At 38.1% G+C, this 24,877-nt stretch overlaps 1 protein-coding gene across 2 annotated transcripts; it reads left to right on the top strand.

Annotated features, from left to right (window-relative positions):
* The first annotated feature begins 3,792 nt into the window (after positions 1-3,792).
* LOC122840393 (integral membrane protein 2B-like) lies at positions 3,793-24,756 on the top strand. 2 transcript variants are annotated; one of them, XM_044132768.1, is made up of 7 exons: positions 3,793-4,051; positions 19,967-20,098; positions 21,180-21,248; positions 21,397-21,540; positions 21,637-21,747; positions 22,744-22,894; positions 23,962-24,756. In XM_044132768.1, the coding sequence occupies exons 1-7, from the start codon at positions 3,968-3,970 to the stop codon at positions 24,048-24,050; spliced, it is 780 nt and encodes a 259-aa protein (XP_043988703.1). In that variant the 5' UTR covers positions 3,793-3,967; the 3' UTR covers positions 24,051-24,756. The 2 variants fall into 2 exon arrangements, with proteins under 2 accessions (XP_043988703.1, XP_043988702.1); XM_044132767.1 differs by having other exon boundaries at positions 3,800-4,051; positions 19,967-20,137.
* Positions 24,757-24,877: the final 121 nt, after the last annotated feature.

The following is a 24,877-nucleotide window of genomic DNA, read 5'->3' as shown; positions in this document are numbered from 1 at the left end:
AACTTGATTTGTGAAAGCATGTAAAGTAATCAAGCTGATCATTGAGTGAAATAACATTAAGTTGTAAGCAAATTCAATAAAAGCTTTTTTTGCCGCCACTGCTTTGGTTTTATTCAGATATCAGATTTGGATCATTTGAGATGATAAATATCTGTTTTAGAGAAGCAGGACAATCATTTGATTTCCTTTTTTATGATATTTAAACTCTTTGGCATGAAGCCTGGTACAAACAAGAAAACATTAAAGTTTGATCATCTTTTATGTTTTAAAAATAGCCTCAAATACAGAATCTCTTCTCACATTCATTCTGTTCCCACGGAGTCTAAAGGAACAGATTAAACTGATCTAAGCTGGGAGGAACTAACAGGACATGGAGAGCTGCATGAAAAAGAGATAAAGGACAAAAAACACAAGAGAAAAGAATAGTGGACAAACAAATGAGTGGCCAGAAATAAAAGATTAAGAATCATATTTAAAAAAAGAACAAGAGAGCCATTGAACAAAAAATATCAAGAATTAAAATGCCCAAGAAACATTTAGCCTGTCATAAAAAGGTATTGATTGAGTCATATTTGTGAAATCTGACACATTGACTGGAGAAGTATTGATTTCCTCTATTGACATTTTTTGTAAGGTATTTATACATTTTATAAACTGGTAGAATATTTGTGTTTTTGTTTTAACAAATATAGACAGACAAATAAAAGACAAAGTGACTAAACTATCGCAGATCATTATGGCAGTGACTATATTATCGTAGACAGACTGTATAAAATGAAGATATTATACAGTCTACATTCAAAGACTGTATAAAAATAATGTGATGAAGATTTAGATATCTATTCCTATATAACAACATCATATATCTATATCAAATGTCACGTGACTATTAAAGTTTTGTCAAATGACAGATTGCCGTCAGTAAAAACAATAACCTTTCAGTCCCAGCCTTTCCCTAAGGGGCGGTAGAGAGCAACGTGTAGGTGCTGGCAGGAAGAAGAAGAGCGAGAAAATTGTCCTGTTGTTTTAGGGAGTTCAGTGTTTTAGTTTCAGTGAAGACAGCTGTCCGGTATGTTGTAATTGTTCATCCTGCCGAAAGAGGAATAATGTTCTTAAAGCATTATTAAGAACATTAATAATTTAATGTTTGCGGGCAAAAGCAAACATGAGGCCTCATGTTTGCTTTTGCCCGCAAGAGGAGCGGAACCGATACGAGCTTCTTACCAGAGGCACGTGACCACATATCCTCCTCCTTAACATACAGGCCTTTACATAAAGACCCGGACTAAAAATTCTCTTTTTATCCTGCATAGCGATGCTCGTCCATTTTAGAAAGGATAACCTTTCTTTAATGGCTTTTCTGTTAACAAGCATTTACCTGCAAGACAAAGAAAATGATTAGTGACCTAATGATCGCAGAAGGCCTACATTCAAAGACTCTGTTTCAGGCGGTCATTGACGTCAATCTGTGACGCTCATTGACGTCAATCTGTGACGTGTGATTCGGGGTTTGAATTCGCTGTATTCTTTCCTTTTCCTGAAGCATCTCAGTTAAATTAAGTCATTAACAACTTATAAAATGTTATTATATTCTATGTATGTTGTTAATAATAATGAAATTTTTATAACCAGTAACTGCAATAAATCTGATAAATCTACACGATATTTTAAAACAATATGAACTGTAACCACAAAAAAACTGAAGCTAACAGTTAGTTTAGTTCTTAGGTTCTTTAATACATAATACCCCCCTTCCTGTCAATGAGTTGTTGCAATCATTTAGAAACTGAAAATATATTGGTATCCATTTCTGTTGAATCAACTGTTTTAGTTGCTCAGTAGTCTTGTCTCTTCATTGTCTGAGTCTCATCTTACCGATGTGTCAGACTTTGTCATTGGAGCCATGTTTTGCAAGCCAAATGAGGCTGCTCATTGCTCTGCTGGTGCACACACACATCTGTGGGGATTGGGCATTGGTTATAGCACCGATCTGACAAGAATGGCAAAACGCTTGAGGACAAAAACGCACATGTTCAGATCTTTTGCGTTGCTGGTTCTAAACTCAGCATTCAAAATTGTAAAAAGAAGAAGAGAGAAAAGCAAGGGACAGAGCAAATCTAGTTAAATCGAGAATTATTGGAAACAGATTGAAACTTAATCAGGCTACATGATCTTAATACAAACAGGTTAAACCGTTTCTTTGGTGCAACAAGAAATTACAACAAGAAATTTCTGTTGTTGTTGTTTTATTTTTCAATTGATCCCAAAAGAATCTGTAAAACATCTGAAATTATTTGCTTCTTTAAGATATTGCATGTCTACCTCATTTTTAAGCATGTAAATCCAACAAAAAAATAAATAAAGTAAAAATCAAAGTGAAGCTAAAAGGGCATCCGGAGCAGCAGGCAGTGTGTGTGTGGAGGAGTGTTTGCGGTTATTTATGACTTAAGGCTCGCTGGAAAAGTGAAAGCAAAGTTTATTTTTGTGAGACCCAGAAGAGGAATGAGTGGCTACGATTCGATGCTTGTCTCCAAATTGCAGGTTACCTTTCAAACATAATATCGCGATAGCCCCAGTAGACATACCGCAAACTTGTAGCTGATGTAAATCCTCAACTGAACCCAAAGGGGCCAACTAACCCGCATGCGCAGTACGGACCGCCGACAACAGCCTGTGAAGCCTCTCCTCTGTGAAGTTGTGTTTGTGCTCGACAATAGATCAAATAAAGCTCGTATTTCGACAACCACGGGGTTTCCGGTTTGTGTAAATAAAAGCACGAATGAAACAAAAAAAAGCAGCCAGAAGAATCTTTGTGCAGGAAGTTAATAAAAACAAAACTTTGTAAGAAATCGGTCTACGCGCCTCCATTTTATTATATATGTAAAGTGATAGTTTTCATTGCTGTGGTTTCAAATGTTGCTATTAATCAAGCATGTCTTTGGTGTATTTCAGTTTTATACAAAAGTAAATTGGCATTTTGAAATTAAAAACAAAGCCTCATATCAATCCTCAAATATTTACTCGTTGAAACAGCTGTGTTTATTATTATTATTATTATTATTATTATTATTATTATTATTATTATTATTATTATTATTATTATTACTGCTTTATTTCAAGGCATTTAAAGAATGATCATTCCCTTTGAAAAGAAGAAAGAAAAAACTACAAACATCCACCATCAGACAAGACATTGTCTGAGTGAACTTATTTATGTTATATATTATGATACTGTATTCAGACACAAACAAGAATGAAACTAAACATTAAAACTTACAGAAACACAACATTGGAACAAAATTGCCTTTTGTTCCAATCTTTATGATTCAGTTGCAGTTTCTCACTGTTGGCAGCGTGACAGAAAAGTAGATACTTTTAAATAACTGGCGGATAAATATATGTATTGCTTCTTAAATCATTGTTCCGCCTTTTTAATTGCCAGCGGTAATTAATCTCTGTCTCACATTGATCTACTTTGAAGTGTATGTTTTCCAAAAATAAAATAAAAAACTAAGCTGGAACTTAATATAGAGCATAGGCATATATTTTTCCCTTTAACTTTAGGATTTACTGTTTTTGTTCAGATTATGTTTTTTTCACCATTTTCTACACTTTTTTTCTTATTGTACCATCAATTGTCTTCCAGCAATCTTTAATTTAAAAATCTTTAATTGTATTCTGTTCTCTTAGTTTTATTTAACTTAGCAGTCTTCCAAAAAAAAAGAGAAAAGGACAATAAAAACGATCAACCCAACTCTTTTATTTTGGAAAGCCTAGCGGAAGTTGCGCAGTAGCTCCGTTGGCTACCTTGATGACCTCCGCGGCTTTGTTTTCACAACATACCAGACTTGGCCGAATAGGAAGTGCAGCAACTTCACTTCGGAGCAACTTCTGATATCTTTTTGTCCTTTCAGCCTTTTTCTTTGTTGTTTTTCGCCTCTGGGAATCTGCCGCCGACGGTTTCAGGATGGTGAAAGTGTCGTTTAATACCGCTTTGGCACAGAAAGACGTGAAGAAAGATGCTGAAACTCTGATCCCCGAGGACGAAACGGTGAGGCTGAAAATGGCTTTTTAGGCTGAACGGGGGGAGCAGAACGGAGAGAGCGAAAACTAACCTGTTTTTTTAGCTTATTGGCGGTAGTCCAAAGCATTGCGAACTAGTTTATGTTAATGTGTAACTTGCCAGTTAAAAAAAAAAAATGTCGTATTTTGCATGACATTAAAAACGTTTAAAAATTCGGAACTCGGCGGACGTTACTTCCTGATTTGGCTCTTAGTGTTTTATTGGACTTAAACACTAACAGCCATTAAAGGCACATTTTATATACTTTTAAGTTTTCGCTCCATTTTGTTTCGTTCCCATTCTTTAGGTAAAGGGATTTGTTGCAAAAATGAAATAATTTTGTAATAATCCTTATGGTTGAAATAGACGGCGGGCTTTCTTGTCAGTTTAAGACCGCGGCACGAGCGCAGTTAAGTTTCTTTTTCCTCTCGATCTGTTTGGGAATCAAAACTTAAATAACGCATATAACTGTTGCTTTTAAAAACATAAATCATAAAATAAATAGTAAGGGATTAGTTTAACCTGTTTTACGAAGTAGTTTTAGGTATTTACGTGTGCATTTTGGTTTAATATCGCGATATTGAAGTATTGTAAACTGCGGAGTGACCTTATATCACAAAAAACCGTGTTGAACAAATAACTTATAGCGGTTTAAAACTAGAAATCTGCAACACTTTCAATTGAGTTTATTTCAAATTGAAATATTGTCTTTTTTTATTATTGTAATTAGTCCTCTTGAAAAGCTCTGTTGCAGGATTTCGTGGAGACTTGAGGAGAATTAGATTTAGGGGTCTTGCTTCTACTAAGCACATTGTTAAAAGAGATTGAACTTATAACTATATTGTTGGAAATCTTTTAAAACTAGTTTTTATTATTATTTAACAATTGGTACACTAGTAGCATGTTATCTGACTTAACTGCTCTCAAAACAAAGTCCATCAAAGTGGGTCAGGGGTTCCTGAGGTGCTTTTAATGAATAGGACAAATAATTTAGGTATTTGAGTTCTTATGTATTGGGCCTGTATTGCTATCTTAACTGTGTCAGCACTACAAAAGCAAACGGCTAAGCAGAGGAAGTCCTTGTCATTACATGAACTCTCACTCCCTAGGACATCTCACTCTCTGTTTTGTTGGGCTATCTAATCTCCTGACAATTTCAGAAAGGAACGCTTTCCTTTCTACAGCTGGGGAAAACCGTGACCTGTGTGAGTTCTGGATGGTTTCCTCTAGTGGGCTGGGCTCCCTCACATGTGAGTGCAGCTCCCGACTGTGAGAGTTTCTCCCGAGGTGTCCTCTTTTTCTTTTCCAGATTCGTGCATTTCACCTTCCAAAAAAAAAAAACACGGTGAGGAACGCCTTTGTGATGTAACACTTGCGAAAGAGAAATGATTCAAGCTTTCAGAGCAGAGCGGGTTTTGCTGATGCGTGTTAAATCTGTAGGGGTAAAGTTCTTCACAATTGCTTTATTCTCAGCTAAGTTCCCGCCCTGTTGTGAAACAAAGTTGTATTTTTTATTTTTTTTTTGTCTTATTCAAGCAGAGGAAGTTTTAGCTGTTTGCGTGCAAGTCGAGAGAGAGAGAGAGAGAGAGAGAGTCTCAGCTCTGTGCAGATGAACTGTTTGCTCGATTGCAAAATCAGAGGTGTGTGTTTGGTGCCAGTCGGAGATAAAGTGTGCGAGACGACACTTTCTGTGCAGTTTTCTAATCTTGGTTTCAACAACGTGACTTTTGTGGGCTGCAGTCTTTATTCGTTGTCGATTTCGTTCTCTCTAACCCTTATCTTGACGAGTTTGGCGTTTCCTGTCTTGGGGAAGGGAGTGCATGCAAACACATAGCGGGTTCGCATTGAACTGGATAAAAAGAAGAAAAAAAAGGCTGGATATGAAATTCTTGTCATCAGCCTACTCCAACTCCTTTCATAATCATCCAAATCCTACAACAAAGCACTGCAACTGAACCGAAAAAGGGTTGTTTTAAAGGATATGATGACAGTATTAAAGTGATATAAAGTGACACTGAGCCAAACTTTAAAAAAAAAAAAAGGGCAGTAGTAGTAAATATTTGGGGGTAGCCCACAAATGTTTTAAATAATTTTTTTAATTGAAAGCATATTTTGCAGACATCATACTTCACATAAGAGTCATACGTCCATATTATTACAATATTGACATTTTTGTAAATCCGGCCCTGGATGTGTGGACTCTTTTTTTTTTTTCTTCTTTTTTTTATAAACCGTTTATTACTTGAAACGGTTTTGCTAATTGTAGGGATACATTACAATTTTAAGACTTTAACTGCTACTTAGAAATGGAAAAAAAAAGTTTCTTCAAGCTCCTCAACAAGCAGTTAGTTTAGAGTAAGTATGACCTTGCTCTTGGCAGGTATCATTTCCCACATACCCATATACTTGGAGGAGCAAATCAGTCGGCCGACATGAAAAAAGCTCCAAAGAATCAGAACGTGTTTGATCATGTTAGGCCTTTCCCAGCAGGAAATATTCCATTCAACAGAAGAACCTCCAAACACACATTGATGCAGGAATTTCTGGGCCATGTTTAGGGCTGGATGATGTTGGTGTGTGTAGCAACAACTGTAAGACTCTGAGATAAATGCACAGGTAGACGGTGCTAATTAGACCTGTCACAATAACACAGTTTGCTGAGATAAATGAAAATATTGTTGTTTTGAGACCCATTTTCAAGTTAATATATTGATAATGGCAAAACAACACAGGGACGGATAAACTTTCATTTTGTAAATGTAAACTGCAAGCTATGTCAGTCATCCAGGCACACAACCAACACTTTAAAAAATACCTGTTATGATGTCTCCGTTTGTTATTGCAACAGTCAGACGGAACATGTGCTTTCAGGTAAGGCACGTATCCAACTACTGACGGGAAAACTATATTTTTTCTAAACAAAGTTGCTCCTGTCATGCCTCTCCTACATCCTTTCTACCACTTTAGCAACAAGAGTTACTAAATATATGACTGGCATAGAACCTGACAGCTTGGTACTTACATATTTAACTAACATTCATTGCCGTCCAAACAGTTTCTTTCCAGATGCTTGTTGTTTTCGGTACATTTTACGATGGAGAATAATTTTAAATACTGCTGCAGCCCTGCTCCTGGTCAATTATTTAGTGAAACACACTTTAAAGGGATATCTAATTCTCAAAATAATATAGCATTAGAACTGTGCAAATTAGTTCACATTAATGAGTATCTCTCTGTAATAATTTCTTTAAGAGGAGAGATATTTAACACTTGATGTTAAAAAGCAGTTAACTATTTATATTTACAGATTACAGCCTCTCTTTGTAACTTTTGTCTTTCCAGTATAACTAGAGGCTCCAGATTTTAATCTGTAATATAAGGGGTGGGAAATTATTGGAACCGTTCAGATGTGAAATGTGGATGAACTTTATTTTATTGGTACAATGATAAATATCGATATATCCCTCAAACTTCTTGTTAACTTTTACTGTTTATGTTCACTAGTTGTTTCACGAACGCAGCAATAGCAATATTTAAAAAAAAATTAATTAATTAATGGAGTTAGTGGTGCAATAAAAATGGCTAACAATACTTTTTACCGTCACTTCTATCTGTATCTTAATAAATACTAATAAGTATGGAAATAAACTGCATGTTTACCATCACAAATATGCAGAATTTGATTAAAAATTTGAATTTGCTTCTTGTTCCCTTGCTAGCGAAGGTGCTGTAGCCTAGTGACGAGTCACTCCTTTACTGCTGCAGCTAAAACATGCTGCGGGTTTATTTCTGTGGCAACGGTGGCTTCGCATCTCCCTCATGGAGACAATCATCGCCTTTCACCGCCAACTTTGCCTGAATGGAAATAGTTCCTGCGGCTCAGGAAGCGGCTCCGCTGGTTTAACGCCGCACGCCGCTCCAAAACGGAGCCAGAAAATGGAAGTATTCAAACGAATCGTCTCATTGTGCCGGTTATCGTTTACATCTCGAATGAAACCATGAAAAATAATGGTCTTTTTAGTCGCCTGTGTGGGAAACGGACACGCCTGCGTCGTAACCTGAACCGCCTTCAACGCCACCTTGTTTCTGTGCCACCAATCCTCTGAACCTGCAGGTGCAACAGAGGAGGCTTTCTCTTCCACTTTCCCCGAGTTTCCAGTGGCAGAGTTCAGGCGGCCATTTTCATTGCTTTCTCAGCAAACTTTAGGAGTTGGAAAAGGGGCGGCAAGATTTGTCAGGTGACCAGCTGAGCTGGACCGGACTGATTAGAGTGATAGACAAACACTGTAACCAGAGTACTGCAGTGTAAACCGTCTGATGAGCTGGTGTGGAGGGACTCAGAGTGGATATACAGCGCTCACTAGCGAATATTTTAACATTTTTCTCTCTTTCTCTGCCTGGTGAACTCCACTGTAGTCTCTCATCCATCAGCTATTCTCTACAAACTTAAAAACCTCAACAAACAACCAGAAATGCTGTGGGTAAAATATTTAAACGGGAGTATTGTTTTAGGGTGTTTTCACATCTGACAGTCCATAACAAACTCACTTCAATTGAGGCTGAAATCGCACTGGCGGCATCCACAAAGGAAAAGGCGACAGGAAGTAGTTGGAGTATGATGGCCTATCATGTTTTTTAAAGACTTATTGCATGAACAAACTAATTCACTTGGAAACACAGCAATTGTGAAACTGTACTGTTCGACATTACCTGAATATTGACAACGTTTTGCGGACATTTATAATGGAAACACAGCTGCTAAGTCCAGCTTCCTTCTTCACAAAAAATAAACCAAAATGAAGAGGTGGCAAATTTTAACGGTTGCAGGATTTACTTTTTATCTTTGTTAATAGACCATAAAACATTTCTCCTTCTAGCGCTGGACTCTTGTTTTGGTTGTATTTACCCAGAATGCCCTGTGCTGTAGTCTGCTTCCTGCTTTTGGAGTGTTCTCTAGTCCGCTTGGTGTTCACATATGTAGTCAGTCCGCGCCAGATTGACATATGTAGTCACTGAGACCAAGGTTTTTAGTTCGCTTTCTTGGAGTTCAATTGGGCGTTCACACCTTCCCAAACGAACTGACTAGCATTCGATTGAAGCGGCCCAAACGGGCCTCGTGTGAACGCACCCTTACTTTCTGATTGCCTTCAGGACAGTCATTAGTAACACACATCCTCTGTGGTGTGTGTGCGTGATGTTGTTTAGCCTATTACAGACTTGTGAGAAGTGTCTCCAGAGGATTTCAGATTGAACATACTTACAGTGCAGGTTTTTGCCTAGTGGGTGCGTGCTGGATTAGACTTGTTGATAGCAGCTGTCAGCCTTCAGTCCCCTTCAGACATGCCCTGCCTTATTCTGTAAAGCTTTATTACATTAGAAGTAAAATGTTAAGTTTGGCTTCTAAAGACATATCTGAATCAACATGTGGAGCTAAAGTTTTCAATGAACTCATGTTATTTTTTTGCAACCCTAACTTGATTTTGGTCAATAATTTGGCCTCTAACATATCTTAAAGCAACTTCTGTAAATTCACTCTAAACATGACTGCTTAGAGTGAAGATGACTCTGTAGGGAAACCCCAGATGGAGGGGGAAGCTAACGCTAACCCAGATCAATCAAAAATCCCTTTAAAAGCAGTAGACCTTGGTCTTTGTGTTTTCTGCTTTCCCTAATACCAATGACTAGGCAGCTGAGTTTTCAGTTGGAACATTATCTATGCCCAGTGTTGATTCATAATAGCACAGCCATTAGCTCCATTTTAGTTATTTTAGTAGGTAGGAAAGCAGAGTTTGAGAGTAAAATTACTTGGAGGATGTTTCCCAATAAGTGTCCCAGGCCTAACTTAACCTCTAGCTGGTTTATATTGAGGTTGACACGAAGGCGCGCCACAGCTTATCCCCTCACAGGTTCACACGTCACTCTGCGCTGGCGGCCCCGTGTATCAAAGGTCTCCGCTGAGCCGACTCTCTGTTAGACGGCAGCAGCTGTAGTATTTGAGTCTGGAGGTGTAGCATTATCACCTTTCCCCACACGGCTTTCTGAAGAAATGCACTAAAATCTGGATGTGAGATATGAGTCTTATGGTTCCAATTATTATGTTTAGGTCCAAGGAATAAAAAAAGATAGAAATTTGGAGTATTCAGAACTTTTTACCACAATGGAGTTGACAGACGTTTTCTACAACACATAAAATATTGTTGTTTAAAAGAAAACCGTTCAGATGGAGCTCTCAACATAGTATTTGAGATAGAGTGCCCAATTTAAAAAAAAAAAAAAACTTTAAATATTTTTATTTTTAATCAAAGATGTGTTTTCAAATGAAAAAAGATCACAAATGGATCTAGTATTTGGTAGATCTATAGTTACGTTCCAGCTTAATAAACGTTAATAGAAAAATAAACTTGTCAAGAGTATGCAAGCTGGCATCAAAAACACACACACATTTTTTTTCTCAATTGTTGAACTATTTGCAAAATTTGTCAAATCTAAAGTTTTGTTTTTCTTCAGTAAAAATACATTTCTGATTTAATCACAATTATACATAGTGACTTATGATATATCAGTACTAACATTGGTATTAGCCGATGTTAGCCGCTTTTAACATATCGGTATCGGTCCAAAATGAACAACCGATATTTATCTTCACCTTGTTCATTTATAAGGTCGTTTTTTTTTTTCCAAAGGTGTCAAATTGGTAGAGAAATATAATATCGATAAGTATTGTTGTGGGCCTTAACAGCAATATCACTATCAGATATCGATATCGGTCCAACTTTTCATATCCCCAATTATAAATATATGAATAGATCGTTAATGGACGGAATAGAGCTTAAAAATTATAAATAATACTTTGTGCAACAAGCTTTTCAAGCCTTTTTCTACCCAGTTTTGCCAGCTTATGCGAAGCGCAATTGACATTTGAGAAAAGTTTCCTTTTTTGTAAGACGTGTTTCAGATTGCTTTGTCTAAATTAGGACAGCTTATTTTAATTGAGGCTGATCCTGTGGTTTCGCCGCTGAGCGTAACAAGGACAAAACGTCTTCATAAAGCCTTCCCCATGTTGCAGTAAAGACCAAAGTACAGCTGCATGTAAAACTTGCTGTCACGTGGTTGTTGTTTCACTTCTTTCTGTTTGCGTTTGTTACGCCCTGTCTGAAATGACGCATTCAATGGACGACCAAAAAACTATTTTTCTTTTTAAATGCGGTCACTAAACATAGTTTTTAAAAATTTTAATCAACTACAGTATGTGTATTTACTATATGCTATAGTAAATACACTGTAGTTGAAAAAAGATTAACCGTTTCAATCCAGCTTGAAATTTTAATTTTTTGTTGTTGTAGGAAAACAAAACATCCGTGTCTGAGCAATTTTACGATCTCTTCTGAACTTTTTCTAACCCTTCACATTGCAACCCAACTTCGCTCAATGCCCTGCTATAAACAATGACAGATGTGTTTATTTTGATGTAGTTATTTGACAAATAAAAGGAAATGGAAAATCTTGTCTCTTTTCCATTCTTGATCTTGTTATCCTCACTCCTGTTGAGGTGAGATTGTTTTTAAAGACACTAGTGGAAATTGAAATGTGATTGGAAATCTTGATACATTTCATTATTAACAGCAGCACGAGAAATTATTACATTTCAGTTCCTGTTCTTCGTTTTCGTTTTTTTGGGGGGGGTTTGCAGTTAAAACTAAGAAACCATGATATTTCACTGAAGGCAATAAAACCCCAACAATCTCCTACACAAGCCCGTCCAGTGCCGACATCTTTGTAGTTTGTTGTTAAGCTTGTGGCTCATTTTAGCAACACAAATATTACAGGTAATCAGTTCACAAGACATTTTTCAGTAACGCTGCACCGATTCGATGCAGTGCTGCCGATCCCGATATTGAAACAAATTCTATATCGAATATCGAGACGATGTACCTGAACCATAAGGGCAGATCTAGACAGTCTAATTCTATACTTTGTGCTCTTAGCGACATCATGCTGTATTATTTATTTAACATTAAGAATTCCCAATTTCACCTTTTCAGACTGTTGTGAACGATTAGAAAGAAGATTTGTTGCAGTTTATGTTTGACATATCTGACCATGGTAGTGAATCTGTTGTTTGTGTCAATTTCTTTATTATTTATTTTTACATTGGCTGTTTTACTTTTAATGGCACTGACTGAACAAGTTAAACTTGGTGTTGTTTGACCAAACTTGTGAAGCTAGCTAAATTTGTAATTCATAAAATTTATATCTGTGTTTTTAAAAAAATCTAACGTTTTAAGTCAATTCAGAACCAATATCGGTATTGGTGTCAGGAGTGGAAAAAAGTGGATCGGTGCGTCCCTATTTTTAAGGTTATTCTTACTGAAATGTTCTCATTTATTCTAAGTAGAGCAAAAGGAAATTTAAAAGAAAGTCATTTGTTGTTGGATGTTTTCATCAAGAAAAGAAACCGATCTTGAACCGATCAAAAGAAAAGTCATTTTTGTCTGTTCAGATCATGACCTGATGTTTTTATTCTCAACAACTTTGAAGATGAAAACCTTTGAAATTCAAATTCCCATTTGGTGGAGATCCTATAAAAGAGTTGAAGAAAGAATGTTTTAGCTGGGTGTGCTGTTTGCCAGAAGGCTAATCATTAGTGGAAATAGTTAGATTTTTATGCGGCTGTTACAGTCAGCCTTCTTACCACATCATGAAACTGCTTGTGTAGGCAGTGGAGTTTCCTTCCCTGTGCCACTTTCTGTAAACTCAAATCATCTTATGAGCTTGTTTTATTCCCGTTCAGGAGGAGCTTTCTGGTCCACTGACCACTGCTACACCTTCACATGACGATACAAGTTTGGATTACCGACCAAGCATCTTGTTGGCTCCACACGTGGTTTTCCAATCGCGCACTCTCTGGTTATCATCTCAGGCATGTGGACCGCTTGAAAAGGATTACAGCCTAATCAAGCAGAGAGGGACTCAGCCACAGAGCTCTTTGGCTGCCTCCCACCGAGCGCCGCCGGCCCACTAAAACTCAAGAAGAGGGTGAGAGAGAGAGGTGGACTAGGCAGACAGGCAGGAACCGAGTTCGGCAGCAGCTGGCCCACACGACCGCTTCCCTCTTTTACCGCTGACGCTTAGCGCAACTTCATAAGCCGGGCATAATGGCGTCCTAATAACAAGGCTGCTTCTTAATGCCTGCTCCCAGACTCCTTAAAGCCGGCTGTTTTCTAGTGGAAGAGAAGGATTTAACTGTTTCTAAATCACTTAAACTAATCACACTGCGTTTTGTGAAGCTAACTAATCCTCACGCGTGATCTTAAGAGTCGGGGTCATTTGGGTCCCCGCAAGCTTCTTACTCTGTACGTGGTGTGGTTGGGGGGGCACTGACTCACAAAGGTTTTGGTTTTTCTTTTAGTTTGTTTGTTTGTTTTTTTTGTCTGCGTTGATGTTCGGGAAGTGACGGTCCAACAGGACACCCCCCCACAACCCTCATCCTCTCCTGACCGTCGCGCTAAGGGAGCTGATAGCATTTGTTGCATTGTAGTAATTTTCCAAGAAGACCTACTTTGGTTATTTGGGAGTGTACAAACCTTTTCTAGCAGTTTCCTCTGCAATTCGTGGCATCAACAAAGTACTGATCTAATCCTCTACCCAGTCCTTCTCGGTAGCAGCGTAACCTGCTGGCTGCTGGTAGAGTAGAGGGTTTAGAGTTTCATGTGTTTGTGTCGGTGCACTGAAATAAAAGCTGTTCTGGACACCGATACTCGGCCGTCGACATAGAAACGCAGCCCTTTGCTCCCTTTGCAGTGGAAAAAATACTTTGAGCCAATTAGCTCTATTTCTCTATAATATAGTTTTATTCATAAATAGATAAATAAACATGCCTTTAAAATAAATCCTTAGCTTTTAGCTACATAAAACATTTTAAACATAAAGAATTGTTATATTTTAGTGGGGATTATGTAGAATTAATATAAAAATGTAAATATGTATTTTTTTTTATTATTTTATATGTATTTCTTGGCCTTTTTATAATGCTAATTAATTACCAATTTAAAATAAATTCAGACTGTTTTCCAGATTGATACTGTTATATCTGTATAGTCATGTTCACAGACCTGCTAGCGGCTCAGAATTTAGTTTTTTATCGTCTTACAAGCCACACTAAGATGTCTCCAAAAGGAAAAAAAAGGAACATTTTTGTTGTTTCTTAACATCTTGTGGCTTTTCAGACAGTTGTACAACTTCTTGATTCCAAGAAAAACACAGCGAACTAGGAACTCATGCTGGTGCTGTCGCATTGAAGCGTTCCTCCATCTGCTCCACTTCATTTTCTCTAAAACTGTCTTACAGAAATGACAGTGTTGACTTGAATTTACTCCCACGTGGAGTAAATTATGGAAAAGTTCAGGAAGCTATTTATCTGTGAAATCATTGTCGGTGTGGGTGGTGCAGGGTTGGGTAGCGTAGTTTGTGGAGTATTGATTAACAGCTCATTTAACATTTTATTTACACGTATCATTTTCTGTGTACAGGGTTTCCACCAGTGTATGAAAAGCCTGGCGGGCCACCAGGTTTTACTTGCTCCCCCACCAGACTTTATTTTTTTTTTACGTCAGCTTTTCTAAGACTTTATAGTCGGTGTTTAGGGATTGTTCATCATGTCAACCAATAACACATAATCACCTGGTGATATTTTCAAATTTTCTGTCAGCTTCAGAGATTTTTTTTAACCGCAACAAAATGTGAACATTGAATTTACATTTCACATTGAAAATACAAACTAACTAAAATCACTGTTAGTCATAACATTTGTAAATATTAACTATTATGATAACTAGTATTGTTACAATGTTCTGACCACATTATAAACTCTTTACTTTCTAAAATGTTTTATGTTGCTTTAAACAAGTGGCACCAAACGTATGGCATGTTTGATTGCATGGTACATAAAAGTGTTTTACTTTTTTTTCTTTCATTTTTCTCTTGTAGCACAGTTGGTAAATGCAATAATGAATAAATAAAAAAATAAAAAAACAGAATAAAATCAGCCAATAATTGTAAGAAATTGTACAAATGAAGTGTTTGCAAGAACTGACTTTTTAAAACCTCTCTTTAGGTTATCAAAGTTGAATAGAATTATTTTGAAATGGGAAATAAGAGTGGTTGTTCATTATTTCCACACACATCACGTACGCTCTATTCAAAACCTCCAAATTAGGAATTTAATAATAATAATAATAATAATAATAATAATAATAGCCGTCACTCTGATGAATACAAGCTCAACCAGACATTACTGGAAGTGTAGAAGTACCAACCATAATCACCTCAGTGTTCACTGCGAGTGAACATTAGATCTTCACACCTCTGTCTTTCTGATTACATCAGGGTGTGACGTGATCATAGGTCTTTTCAGCTTTCTCAGAATGAGCTGCGTGTACAGATTACCTTAACAAAGATGTGTGGGAATCAAATAGGACGGCCTAGAAATGTCGGCCATTTTAAAAGTTAAAGTGTCTCCTTCCTTCCTGTTCGGTGGAATCAGTGAGGCATAAACAGATTTCATGCCTGGTCTGCAGTCTGCATGTAACATCAAGTATCTACTGCTCTACGTCCTGCGCACCATTTTTAGTAGTTTTTATTTTAGTTTTGATTACTGATGCCATACCTCACATATTTTAGGTTATCTGTGTTTATGTTCATGTAAAGCTCAAATCTGTGGTAGAAAAACTGCTTAACAGCTGAAATTAGTAGCATGAGGGACAACATGTCTCGACCAGAATGTCCCTTAATGTTGACCTTTTGTTGATATTCCTGCCAATGCAAAAAAAGAGAAAAAAAACACAATTTGGCAATTTCTGTTTCTCTGTTAAATAAAAAACACAATTAAAACACATGTGAGTAAGTTTGTTCACGCCATTAGTCATTTAAAAATGCGGCAAGCCATCATCCTCCTACCACTTCTTGTCTTTTTTTTGTGGTTTTCGCCAGTGGTAACAGTTGAGTTGTTGATCACACGATTTGCCCAAAAAAAAAAAACATTTCTGTCGCAGTTTTGCAAAGTACACAAATTTCGATACAGTTGAAAAACCACCTCAAAGTTTTCATCAAAAAATGTGAATTTTTGACGCCTTTCCATTAAGCTAATTTGTTTTCCTAAATCCAACTTGCAGAATTGTACGGCCAATGGAAACGTAACCATCAAGTTAGACCAACTTCATGAAACAAATCGTTTGCTGGTGACGTCGTTCTTCTTACGATCGTCTCTTTTTATGTCACTTGCTTTTCAGTCATTTCGATCACGTTGAATAACCTAAACGGGGGCGATCAGTCTGTAGTCGTGGCTTCATTTTAAGAGGACTTTCAGATGACTGCACATACCGTTCCGCCTGCGTGAGGAATCAGTGTACTTGAATGTGCAGACAGAAGTCTGTGGTAATGAGGGCGTGTGCGTTGCCGTTGTGAAACGCTCGTCCGACGGCCTGTCGGGTCTTGTCGGAGACGTTTTACGAAGAGGTGGTAAAACAGGAAAATCGGAGCGCCTGCGTCCAGAGGCAACTTCCAGAAACTTCCTGACATGTGGAAGGCCTTGCTTATTTTCTAACTCCCACTTAGGACTAAAAAGAAGATGGAAATAGAGCTAAAAATCTGATTAACTTATCATCATAACCACACATTTAAGTATGTTGTTTTTTTGTTTTTTTTTTAACCTTTGTACATGGAAAACAGTTTTCAAGTATTTAGTAAGCATCACTTCCTTCCACTCCACCCCCTACATGTGTGTGGGCTCCCTCTAATAAAATCAGCCTTTAATCCTTAACCTGCCAAGCCTGTATAAACCTACACACAAAACTGAACCTCCTGATTAAAAACAAAACCCACAGCAGCTGGTTTAGGGTTATGCCAGTGAACGCCAAGCTGAAAAGTACTCAAATGGACATTTTATTTTTTGACCAAAATCTCTCTCCGTTGTAGTTTTTGGCTCGTCAGTCTTGTTTCGGGAGTGGCTGGATATCTCTGTAATTAACGCCGTTTGGACTGGGCTCGTTCGTGCCTCATTGTTGAAAACATTTGGAGGCCATTTGACAAAAACCGCCTGTTCAGAAACGCATATCCTCATTCGGGTTCCTCTTTTTGCCCCCTTTTTTTTTTTTGTGTTAGTTCCTTTTTTCCAGCCTAAACGTCAAGACCCTCCTCAACGGCCTTCCAGCCCGTCAAAACTGACCACATCTTATTCAGAAGTCCTCTTTGCCCCAAAACAGCTTTTCTTTGGTTCCTCTTTTTCTCAACCGTTGCTCTGCTCCTCTTATCGGTGTCCAGGAAGCGTTATTGTTTTTCTTTTTGAATTTCCTGTATGCTAAAGGGAAGGTCTGCAAGTGCTGACTTGCCCAGCTGCGTTTTTTTTCCCTCATGAATGAGGCGTTTTGTGCCAACGTCGGTTCAGCTGGGCTGCAAACTTTCTGAATGCAAAGCCGCACGTCAGACTGGTCGGCGTTATTAATTGGAAAGTCTTCTAAAACAACATGCTCTGTTAGTTCCACTTTGCGATTATGCCCTTCTTTTGTTTTGGTCTCGTTAAAAAAAAAAAAAATCCAGTCGATTGTGGATTTTCTGACACAAAAACATAGGAAATGCTTAAGATTGAATGAATACTTTTGGGATCACAGCAACACAATGGCTACATAAAAAAACAAACAAAAAAAAGCCTCCTGTTATTTCTTTACTCTTTGTGTTGACAGGAGAGACATGGCGTTGTGTCCTTCACTAACAAGGGCAGTTCAAAGTGATTTACATAACCGTTTATGAAACAATAAAGTCTGCATTTTGTCAAATACCCTGATCAAATCGTTAAGCGCATCAATTGTATTGATGAATATTCCAGTTATTATGAATCAAAGGCAGGCGGGTTTTCAACCTCGATTCAAAGGAACTCGATGTTTCTGCAGTTTTGCAATTTTCTGGAAGTTCCCTATTTGTGGTGCATGGAAGCTGAATGTTTTTTTAAACAGAAAAAATTATTCAGTGTATTCGGAAACATTTTCTTAAAAAAAAACAAAACAACAACCCGTAAATACATGAATAAAAAGATATCTAACCAAAGACTTGGGAAGTTAAAACAGTTTGATGCTTTCCTTCCTGTTCCTGCCGCAGTCTGTGGGAACAACAGCAGGAAATGTTGGTGTCCTTGAGCTGCACTGGATGGAACTGCTGTAAACAGACAACATGGCTGCTGTTCAGAGATCATTTTTAGTTTTACTTTCAAGTTGTGTCATATCAAAAGGGGAATAACACAGATTTTTGCTGTTTTACAACTTGGTAGACTTGGACTTTGGCTTTTCTTGGAAGAGCCTGTTGTTTCCTCACACTTCTCTTCTTCTGATGGGGGTTTTCACAAGACTGCAAGACCTGACATAGTTTAGCTCACGCAAACAGGAAGCAAGGCGAGGCACAATTAGGTGGTTTAGAATGAACTACTTTCACTTTTATACAGATATATATGCTTGTCTTTCAGGCTTGATGCTTTGATTCTGCAAAGTGAGGTTGAGAAACATTACTCACCTGTTTCTCATCTCACTGTTTCTTTTGTTTGTTTGGTTTTTGTCCTCCCTCAATCTCCATGTCCGCCTGTGGTCTGCTTTGTGATGAGTCATGTGAAACCTTCATCTGATCTAATAGAAAAAAAAAAAGTGTTTGTGTTTTCGCACAAAGACCCACTTTGGCCTCTGGTTGACTTTCTCTGGAGGGTTTCTAGACTCCCAGGAGGACTTCCTGTTTGTGATCAAGCTCTGATCTTTTCTATTCCCAGATCAGCAGCTGCCTCAAAGCTGGCAAAGACTTAAAATATCAACATTAAAAAAATAGATCAAAATTCAACCAGGAATTGACCTTTATGGAGTGTTTTTTAAGTAACACTTTCAAATAGTGTAACACCTAGAGAGGAACAGATCCACTTTTTTCACTTCGGATACCGATATCTGAGGTTTAGTGTTGGAGGATACCAATCCGATAAAAAAAAAAAAACTTAAAACGTTTTTCTTTTTTTTTTACGCAGACATAAATATACGGAATTACAATTTTTTTTGACAACTCTCCACCAGTACAGCAGACTTAAATACACCAAGCTTGGTCAAACATGCAAAAGCAACTTTAATTTGTACAGTCAGTACAATTAGCTGCATAACAACCAGTTGTAAAATAAGCAATAGACTGACACTGACTAAAACAATAGACTGACCGATAACACTTTATTTAATAGGGTGTGCATAAAGACTGATATGACACCTGCCATGAATATGAAGGAGTCTTTATGAATGTCTAGCTGTTATCATGAAGTGTCATTCAGTAAATAATGAGACTTTTAATTCAATGTTACTGTAAAGGATTCACTAGAAGTGCAAACATTGCAATATTTTGTAAATAATGACACTTTAATGCAAAGTTGGCAACTTTTAGAGCAACTTTGCACTAAAAGTGTCATTATTTACCGAATGACACTTCATGACAGCAGTCATAGACTCCTTCATGTTCCTAACAGATGTTATGTCATGTTTATAAAAGCACCAGACTGAAGACTTTTGCCACCCAGTTTTTGGTAGGAAGAGAAAAACGATGGATCGTGCAAATGGAAATGATTGAGTTTCTTATTTTGTTATGCGATTGATTGATGTATTGCTTATTGCGGCAGGCCTATGTAAAATTAATAATAAACAAATGACTTCACTTAGAGCACAACGCATAGAGTTAGACCGAGGACGATAAACTGCAGGTCATGTTAAAGAACCCTTCAGCTGTCTATTTAAATAAAAGCACAGGTGAAACAATACCTAATGACATAAGTCATTGCAACAGGCCCGGTGTTACGCAGTCGACCAATCCCTGACAACCGTTCTTCTCTCTCCCCTGCAGGATGCCGAGGCGGCTCTGCTGGTCCGTCGCCAGTCTCGAACCTGGTGCTGGTGCATGTGTCTGGGGCTGGCCCTCATGCTGTCTGGGGTGGTGGTGGCAGGAGCCTACCTCTACCGCTACTACATCCTGGAGGTGAACACAAGTCATTATAGCGCTGCGGAAGTATATCAAGTGAGGAAACAAAAAGATGTGGGATATTGGGTATTCCTGTGTCATTTCTCCACCCCACAAGGTTTCCTTGGAGTTTAGGTGTGAAGACAGGTCTGGTGACACAAACGTCTATCCAATCATTGCCTATATACTCAGTTATCCTTGCTGGGTTTGGCGACTATTTCCAGCAGTCACTGGGCGAGAGGCGGGGTGACGCAACGACGCACAAACACACCCTAAGGGGAATTTAGAGAGACCAATTAGCAGTCATGTTTTTGGTCTGTGGGAGGAAACCCGAGTGCCCAAAGAGAACGACACGTAGGCACAGGGTCGACATGCCAACTCCATGAAGAAAGAAACCAGGTTGGGATTCCAACCCAGGACTTTCTGGCTACAACAAAACACCAATGAATGGATAAGCGGGCAGACAGTAGGACTGAGTGATGAAACAACAACGATATCTGTTGGGATAGACACACGATCAACATTGATAGAAAATACTTCAAATAGGATGTTAAAAAGTTTCACTGAACTCAAATCCAGAGCCGTACAACATTCTGGAGGAATGTAGGCAAAGGAAAGGTTTTAGCCACTCAACCTTCCACAGCTAGCTAGGAAATGTGGGTGACATCAACTAACTCTCTCACTCTTTTGTTGGCTAGCAACAACCCGCTAGGTTTATGGTCGGCACTTTGAGTCGCTCATTGGCCTGGACTGCCAGCGAGGTCATGTATGTGTGGAAATTTCACATTACTTTGACGTTTACACAAGGCACGAACGAACGACATGATGTTTGCACGTTCAATAGGCGTCCAAATATTCTACACCATTACCGTGTAAACATTGGGTAAAGTATGTGTTACCTGCACATCAGCAAAGCGTAAAATATGTTGTTCTTTTTCAAAACTAGAACTAGAAACATTTTCATCCTGATGTGACGGATGGACGGCTGCAATACATGTCTGCGACCACTGGACACGCTTAGTGTTTACAGAATCATCCTCTGCTTATGTGTCAAAAATCTCAATTTATAAATGTTTTGTTTTTTTTCCCCTCACCAAAGCCGGAAGATGAGGTCTTCTTCTGTGGTGTGAATTACCAAGAGGAGGACTACATGGTCCCTGATGAGGAGGTTTGTGAAAAATGCATTTTCTTATTCACATGACCTGAAGGACTTTTTCTTTTTTTTTCTTTAGAGATAACTTTAAAAATAAATTAGCTGCCCGACAAGCCTTGTTTCAAAGCGACCGTGTTGAGTGCTGTACCGGTGCGGTCCACAGGTGGATATGCCAAACAGGAACTTTCAGCGACTGCTGGAAGAGAATATCAGGGTGCTGGAGCGGGAGCAGGTGGAGTTCATCAACGTGCCCGTGCCAGACTTTGAAGACGGAGACCCTGCTGATATCGTCCACGACTTCCAGAGGGTGAGGAAGCGCACAACTCGGAGAGAACCGAACGTCTGACGGAGGAGTGCTTAATGTGCCGTTTTGTTTTGTTTTGGGGTTTTTTTCCTCTCCCAGAGGTTGACCGCTTACCTGGATCTGAACCTGAACAAATGCTACGTCATCCCACTCAACACCTCCATCGTCATGCCTCCCAGAGATCTTTTGGATCTGCTCATCAAAGTCAAGGTAGCACAAGGTTTTTCCTGTGACGTAAATCCAGGCTGATTTCCTCTCGGGGAGCTCGACGTGTGTTTGTTGTTAGTTGGTCTGAGTGAAAAACGATCCAATTCTTTGTGACGTCGCAGTTTTCAAAGCGCCATGACGTGTTGGAACAGATATTCAAACAGCATTTTTTTTCCCCCTTAATGCAACAATAAGGCCTGATGCAGCATGTGCAAGTCCAAAGGAATGCATACGTCACATTATTCTTACAACATTCAAGCAAAGCAATGCAAATATACATTGTTGTTGTTCTCCATGCACAGCAAATTTAGAGGGAATGTGGCCTCCAAAAAAGAGCTGATCCCAGAATGTAATGACTAATCTACGACGGCCTGTGCTATCTACAATCTACAGCCATTGTAGATAGAAGAAGAAAAAAATGGGATAATATTCTGCCAAAAACTCAGAAATATTCTAGAGAAAAACCTTTACATTTTTTACTTTGAAAAGTCAAAAAATTTGCTAGAAACAAAAACACAAATTTTGAGACTAGTCTCAGAAATTTTTGAGAAAGAAACACAAAAAATTCTGAATTTGAAAAGTTGCAATTTTTTAGATTAGTCTTAGGAATTTTTAAAAAGATATCAAGAAAGCTTCTGAGTTTGGAAAGTCAAAACTTTTGCTAGAGAAAACGTCCAAATTTTGAGACTAATCTCAAAATTCCTTTGTTGGAAATTTCTGTTTCAAAAGTTGGAAAATGTCAACTTTGATACTCGGAAATGTACACATCTCTTTCTGGAAAATTTCTGAAGTTTTTTGCCCCCAGCCCCCATGTCGCTCCTTTTTTTTCTATCTGTAACGGCTCTGATACGTTTGTTCACAAATCTCTTCTGGCAGTTGTCATTCTTTAGCCTGTTACTGCAGAATAAAACAGAAGAAGTAAGAAATATAAGAAAAGAGAGAGAGAGAGAGAGATAACCAGATTTCTCTGTGACAGAGTTGTTTTCCCCCCTCTGCCAGGCTGGCTCCTACCTGCCCCAGTCGTACCTGATCCACGAGGAGATGATGGTGACGGAGCGTCTTGAGCACGTCGACCAGCTTGGGTACTTCATCTACAACCTCTGCCACGGCAGAGAAACCTTCAAGCTGCAGCGCAGAGACACAATTCTGGGTGTGTAGCTTTTCCACATAACACAACAACACACACATATCAACTAAATACTGAACCGCTCACCACGTAAATGAACTTCAAGCACATATGATTTCCACTTCTTAAAAGTTTTCAAACTTGACAACCATACATTTGACTGTATTATTATTTTTTTTTTTAGGATTTTGTGCCATGCGTAACTGTTAAGTGGAAGGAAATGATAGTTTTCAACCCATTTTTGTTTTTTTGAAAAAAAAAGAAAAAAAAAATCAACACTGTGAACATGGCCGTCCTCGAGTGTCCAGTCGAGAGACCTGGGTCCCAGCACCAGATTGTTGTGGACAAAAAAATTTGTTGCCAAGCACTGTTAGATGAAAATCACTCATAACATTAATAAAACCTCAATGTTTTACCTCCTAATAACATTTTCCACCACAATTTACAACTGAAAACCAGAAAAAATTTGTATTCGACTGTTTTTAATTTAAATATTTTTTTGGTGTTCTTATTGTCTTCTTTTCAAAATGGGTTCAATCTCTTAGAGATTGGATTAAAGATACCCGTGAACAACCATTTTTTTCAAGTCTTTCCATCGTTTTTCGATTGGATTTATGTCTGGCCTTTGACTAGGCCATTATAACAAGTGACTGTACTTTGAGCAGAACTATTCGTAGCGTGTGTTCTTCCAGTTTTTTTCCTCTTTTTTTCACACTTTTTACTAAGTACATGGCTTCTGAAGGCAATTGTAGTTTTTTTATTAAAGGGTATTATGAAAAAGGGGTTGAATACAGAAGGAGGTCACAGTTGTTTCTGTCTACAAAGTTTTTCCTTCCACTTAACATTACTTGTGCTGGTCAGAAATCCAAAGAAAACACATTAAAATTTGTGCCTGAAAAATTATTAGATGTGTAGAAAATTGAAGGCCTCTCAATACGTTTCCAAGGCGAAAATGTCAACTTTTGATTCTCGGAAATGTACACATTTCTTTCTGGAAAATTTGTTAAGTTTACGCCACTTTGGGTTTACGTCGCGTAAACCCAAAGTCACGTTTACGCGACATAACGAAGAATCTTTATTCCGTCTCACAGGCATGCAGAAGCGCGAAGCCCTCAACTGCCACAAGATTCGTCACTTCGAGAACAAGTTTGTGGTGCAAACTTTGATCTGCGAGCCTTGAGACGCCTCGACCGCAGCTCTTAAAGTCGCAGGCGCCGGGCGAGATCGTGTTCTTCATCGTCACCTATCTGTTTTTCAGTTCTGCAATAAAGAGTTTTGAGCAAGAGAGAGGAGTGAAATGTGAAGCTGTGTGGTAAATATCTACTGAATGTTAATTAAGGTAAAAGCTTATTATTTTCTGTTTTTTGTTCCTTTTTTTCAGCTTGGGAATCATCTAGGAAGCTATAATGCTTAGCCGAATATCCACGTATAAATTATTTTAATCAAAACCTCTGCTTCTATAGATATGGGTGCTGTTTGCAGTTCTTTAAGTATAAAAATAAAAACCTTCGGAAGCAGGGCATCCTTTGTACCACTGATTGTGGTTTTCCAACCTCAGCAGACTACGGAGGCGTTCTTTTAATGTTTGTTGTAGCTAATAACATGCTGCACCAATTGTCTGAAATACATTCTTAATGGGAAATTACAGAACCATACTTCTTTTTTATTTTTTGCTCTGAAAAAGACATGCAAAAACGGGAAAGGGAAACCCAGAGGAGTAAGGGCTAGCAGGAAGCACACTTATGTTAAAATCTTTTTCAAATGTGTTTTTTTTTTTTCTAAAAGTTTCAGTTTTGATAACTTTTTTTTTTTTCCTTTTTCTTGTACTAATTTGTGTATATAAGCTCTTCAATGAACTCAATAAACCAAAAAGTGGATTTAAAACACCCCTGCAGTCTGCGTTGTCTTTAATTGATTTAATGGTGGTTTAACTATATTTCTTCTCAGCGTCACACACGTTTAACGTGCTAAATGTTGGATGGGTGCTGACAGGGTATGGACACTGGA

This window comes from Gambusia affinis, linkage group LG11, assembly GCF_019740435.1.
Source record: "Gambusia affinis linkage group LG11, SWU_Gaff_1.0, whole genome shotgun sequence".
Classification (NCBI taxonomy): Eukaryota; Metazoa; Chordata; class Actinopteri; order Cyprinodontiformes; family Poeciliidae; genus Gambusia; species Gambusia affinis.
This window is presented reverse-complemented; position numbering and strand designations above follow the sequence as displayed.